The sequence below is a fragment of the Musa acuminata genome, chromosome BXJ1-4, assembly GCF_036884655.1.
Source record: "Musa acuminata AAA Group cultivar baxijiao chromosome BXJ1-4, Cavendish_Baxijiao_AAA, whole genome shotgun sequence".
In the NCBI taxonomy this organism is placed as follows: Eukaryota; Viridiplantae; Streptophyta; class Magnoliopsida; order Zingiberales; family Musaceae; genus Musa; species Musa acuminata.
The window spans coordinates 38,348,430-38,352,849 of record NC_088330.1 but is presented as its reverse complement, the minus strand read 5'-3'; the positions used below and the strand labels follow the sequence as shown (position 1 = coordinate 38,352,849).

General features: G+C 38.0%; 1 protein-coding gene across 12 annotated transcripts; it reads left to right on the top strand.

Annotated features, from left to right (window-relative positions):
* Positions 1 to 389: 389 nt before the first annotated feature.
* On the top strand, positions 390 to 4,064 carry LOC135585544 (uncharacterized). Of its 12 annotated transcripts, none has more exons than XR_010509026.1 (8): positions 390 to 579; positions 675 to 735; positions 813 to 1,199; positions 1,427 to 1,767; positions 1,842 to 2,062; positions 2,537 to 2,605; positions 2,693 to 2,804; positions 3,716 to 4,064. XR_010509026.1 is itself a non-coding variant. In XM_065177076.1 (6 exons), exons 1-5 carry the CDS (start codon positions 460 to 462, stop codon positions 2,058 to 2,060), a joined length of 1,128 nt encoding a protein of 375 aa, XP_065033148.1. In that variant the 5' UTR covers positions 390 to 459; the 3' UTR covers positions 2,061 to 2,062; positions 3,716 to 4,064. The 12 variants fall into 12 exon arrangements, 4 of the variants coding, with proteins under 4 accessions (XP_065033148.1, XP_065033142.1, XP_065033159.1 ...); XR_010509030.1 differs by having other exon boundaries at positions 3,698 to 4,064; XR_010509032.1 differs by having other exon boundaries at positions 2,487 to 2,605.
* The last annotated feature ends 356 nt before the right edge of the window (positions 4,065 to 4,420 follow it).

The window sequence follows — 4,420 nt, the reverse complement described above, 5'->3', positions numbered from 1 at the left end:
GAAGAAGGGTGAATGAGGTGTAATTTGGATAGTTTTCTAGGATATCTAAAATAAAAGAGTAATTATTTAGAAAATATCTAAAATAAATATATTTTTAGAAAAAATCACTATATATATATATATATATATATATATATATAAAGTTGGATAAACTCTCAAAAATAAATTTCTAACTTTGAAAATTTTTTACAAAGCACTATGGGATAGATGAAAATATTGTTTTCTCAAAATAGTTAAAATATTGTTAAAATATTTATTTTAAAAAAGTTATACGAGAATTTCTCAAAATAAGTTGTAGATTCTTTTCGATACTTTTAGAAATACAGTATTAATATTAACATAATATAATATTGTAAAATCATGTTTCCTTTTATCCGATGAGGGTTTCGTGTAGCAGTAGTAGTAGTAGGCCACGGTGGGTTTTTGGATTACCCAGCGACCACCGCATCCGGAGGAGAGATGACGACGCGGCTACAGTCCGTTTGCTGCGTGCACCGCCGCCTTCTCCAACTCTCGCCTCCCTCCTCTACTCCTCCCTCCTGCCCCCGTCGCAGAAGCCTCTCCGGCCCTTCCGCCTTCGTAAGATCTCGTCCCCCCATCGCGACTCCGAGAATGCAAAACCCCCCCCCCCCTAAAACCCTAACCCCTGACCCTTTTGGACTTTTTGGATGCAGCTTCCTCCTGTTAACCTTCGATGGTACGGCCGCAGTTTCCGCTTCCGGAACGCATCCACAGGTAAATTCTCTCTCCTCCGTCGACCGAATCTCAAAGAAAAATGACATCTTGATGTTGCTTCGGTTGATTTCTGAAAGGTCGATCGATTCTGCCGGGCAAGGTGTTAGCCTATTTGCCCGATTCAGAGAACTCCAACGGCGCGGTAAAAGAGGCGAATGCGTCCAGTGTTGATTCGAACGTTGGATCCTTGGTTAGCGCTAGGGATTTCGACGCGGTCCTCCGGTCTGGGTCTCACACGAGGGGCAGCTTTGACCCCTTTCGTGGGAAGTCGGGTTCTGTGTCTTTCTGCGGATTGACTCACCAGATGGTGGAAGAGAGGAAGCTGGTTTCTTCCCCCTTCAAGGACGGCACAGGATCGCTCGTGTGGATTTTAGGTCCTCTAGCGCTGATATCTTCGCTCGTGGTTCCACAATTTTTTCTCGGCAACGTTATCGAGTCGGTTCTACGAGATGAGATCCTTGCAGGTACATATCGTTGTTCTTGGCAAGAACTTAGTACTTGATCAATTAAATTCTTTGGGCAGTGTTACAAGTATCAATTAAATTGAACGTTAGAAACCAATAAGAATAGAATTATTTCAACAAGAAAAAAAAACATCATGCTTAGCTATGTCAATTTTAGTCTTTCCTAATGTATAAAGGCCACTTTGTTTTTGTTATTTTTTCCTGAAGAATATAACTATTTTCTGCAGAAATTGTCGCCTCATTGTCTTCAGAGGCCATATTCTATGTCGGGCTTGCTGCATTTCTGTCAGTAACTGATCATGTACAACGCCCATATCTTGACTTCAGCCCGAAAAGATGGAGCCTTATCACCGGCCTCAGAGGCTACCTTTCCTCGGCTTTCTTCACCATGGGTTTCAAGGTGTTTGCTCCTCTTCTTGCGGCCTATGTTGTTTGGCCAGTGATTGGTCTCCCTGCTGTGGTTGCCGTCGCTCCATTTCTGATGGGTTGTGCTGCACAATATGCATTTGAGACACACCTCGACAGACGTAATTCATCTTGTTGGCCTGTATTGCCAATAATCTTTGAGGTATCGGTTACGATCCTGTCTTGAAGTCCTTTTCCGATTCAAATTCTAGTACTTGGACTGATTTTATATTGCAGGTATATAGACTGTATCAGTTGAACAAGGGTGCACATTTTATAGAAAGGTTATTGTTTCTAATGAGAGGATCGTCTACGAACACTGCAGTAATGGAAAGAAGTAGCGCATTCATTTCCATGCTAGCCGTTCTCCAAATCCTTGGTGTTGTTTGCCTGTGGTCTTTAATGACTTTTCTTCTAAGACTTTTCCCTTCTAGACCTGTGGCAGAGAACTATTGAATGTAAGTGCCTTGCTTATTCGGCTATTAAAATTGTTTAACCTGCTAGTTAAGTTTTATAGATGCACAGTACCTTTGATATGCCAGATTCCTGAAAATGGAACTTAAACTAGCATAATATGCCCAAGAGTAATTGAAGATCTAAATTAAAAAAGAAAAATTTGAAGTTCTAGTTGATATGAAGGTGGATGTTTTCTTTTATGAGACACAAATTAATTCTTGAGGAGCAACCGTAAGGTAAAAAGGCAAAAGACTCATAGCAGATGCATAACACTTATAAAAAAAAGTGATTTGGAGACCCATTTGAATCCTTATTTTGTATTTTTGCAGTCTCCAATCCAATAGAATATATTATACTGCTGATGGTACTATTATCTGTGCTAAAACACATGAAGTAACAGTTTATTGAGATGACATGTTGTGCCAGCTTTGTCAGCACAAGCATGTTCCCTCACGAGTTCTGGTTTGGCAATGCAGTCTCTCGAGCTTTTCTCAATTTGTCATGATAGTGCACATGAGCAGAGCAGCATGGTACCTGAGGAACTGGTGGTCCACTGGCATGACTCAAATTTAATAAAAGAACTTTTTGCTTGTCTGATCTAGAAATTAAATTATCCTTGATTATTCCTGCAGTGTGATTGGTGACTTTGATGATGGATGATTGTGACGAAATAGAATCCACCTCTTTAAAAGCACTAACTGACAAAATTAGCTGGTGCCAAAATGGACAGTATGGGATTTGAAGGTAATCTGGTGCAGTTGTTATAATTATTGGTATTTGCAGATAGATTGCTGATCGAGTGTTTTTAACAGCTGAGAAGTGTTGATATTCAATAGCAAGTCTCTTTTACATTTTCTTCAAGACAAATAAAAATTCATACGAAAGTAAATGTTGCATGATTTGGGCATGAAGGGTAGAAGAAGGTAATGTTTCAGACTAAGATTTCTGTTTGATGTAGGTATAATGTATGAAATCTGGGGACTGTGCATACCAGTTAACGAAAAGGGTATTGGTAAATGGAAAATACAAGTGTTAAGATGTTCGAACAGCAGGCCAGATCTATAATGATATTAGATTATTCAGAGATGTTTTCAAAAAGGTCGACTTGTTGGGTGGCCAACCCGGAGATTGAATTGTCCAAGATTTAAGACACAATCTCTGGGAAATAATCCATCAAGAGATTGGATACAATGATCATAGTTTTAAAGCTAAATTCATGAGCTTGCCTTGCCCATGGAAGTGGCCAACTTTTCCAGCCAGAATAAAAAATTGAATTTCTTTTGTTACTTTTGGATTAGTTTCATCATCCACTGAAGTGTTGTGATTTTAATGCTTACTTAGCTGCAGTTTAAATGCCTATTTGTTATTTTGTGTATATTTTTTCTTGGATAGAGTAAAGTGATAGATAGTAAATCATGGCACATTCATTCTATTCCAGCTTGATTGATGTTTTTTTGAAGTCATTGCAAAATTTAGATAATGTAATACATACTATAGATGTGAGACGTAACAGATGAGAAGATTAAATTTAACAAATCATTATTCACATTCTGTTCCTGGGAACAATTTGTTACAATGCAGATGAAATTTTTAGTTTTTTTTCTTGTCTCAATAAGTGTATATCGAAACTTCCATAGGCCTTCAAATGCGTGCAGAATACAGACTAATGACACCACCAGCAAGCAAGTGAAGGCTATAAAGTATCCTGCATCATCTGCAACCGTGATGGGTTCAAATATTAGCATCCTTTGCCAAAAAGAAACATTTGAAATGAAGACAGAAAAAGCTGCAAAACTGCAACCCAAAGAGTACAGGCTCCCATGATTTCATGTATGAAACTTTTAACATTTGATATAGCTTTCTTATGTATCACTATATTGTATTTCTAGTGCATGGATAGCCAAGTCTAAATGTGTTATTGTTTCTTTCAGTGTGAAATGTCCTTTGATAAATATAGATTAATGGGAAGAAATAGATGTTAAAGCATTAATTGCTTTTTTATCACTCTGCCAATATTCTTTACCAAACTAACTTTTGTTATGTAAGTATGAATCAAGTCTTCCTGCTTTAGAATGGTGCAAAATCTAAAAACTATCGTTTGACACAGAATCTCAATGCACATGCATGCTTTTCTGATATGCCAGTTGTTTTGAACTGTTCTCCATTCATGGCACTTAAACATGATATTTGAATATTTCTATCATCAAGTTGATTTCAAAAGTGTTAATTTGCATCGGGTTTTGATTTTAGTTGAATGGGACCTCTCGGAGATTGTCTGCATACTGTAATTACAAATCTTTGGTGCCGTGAACCTTCTGTATGGCTTTCAGGATTTTCAATGGTTGTGGAAAAGAATGGCT

Coding starts and splice junctions, on each gene's coding strand:
- LOC135585544 (XM_065177076.1), top strand. CDS start 460: ATGACGACGCGGCTACAGTCCGTTTGCTGCGTGCACCGCCGCCTTCTC. Junction 1,200..1,426: donor ACGAGATGAGATCCTTGCAG/GTACATATCGTT, acceptor TATTTTCTGCAG/AAATTGTCGCCTCATTGTCT. Junction 1,768..1,841: donor TATTGCCAATAATCTTTGAG/GTATCGGTTACG, acceptor TTTATATTGCAG/GTATATAGACTGTATCAGTT.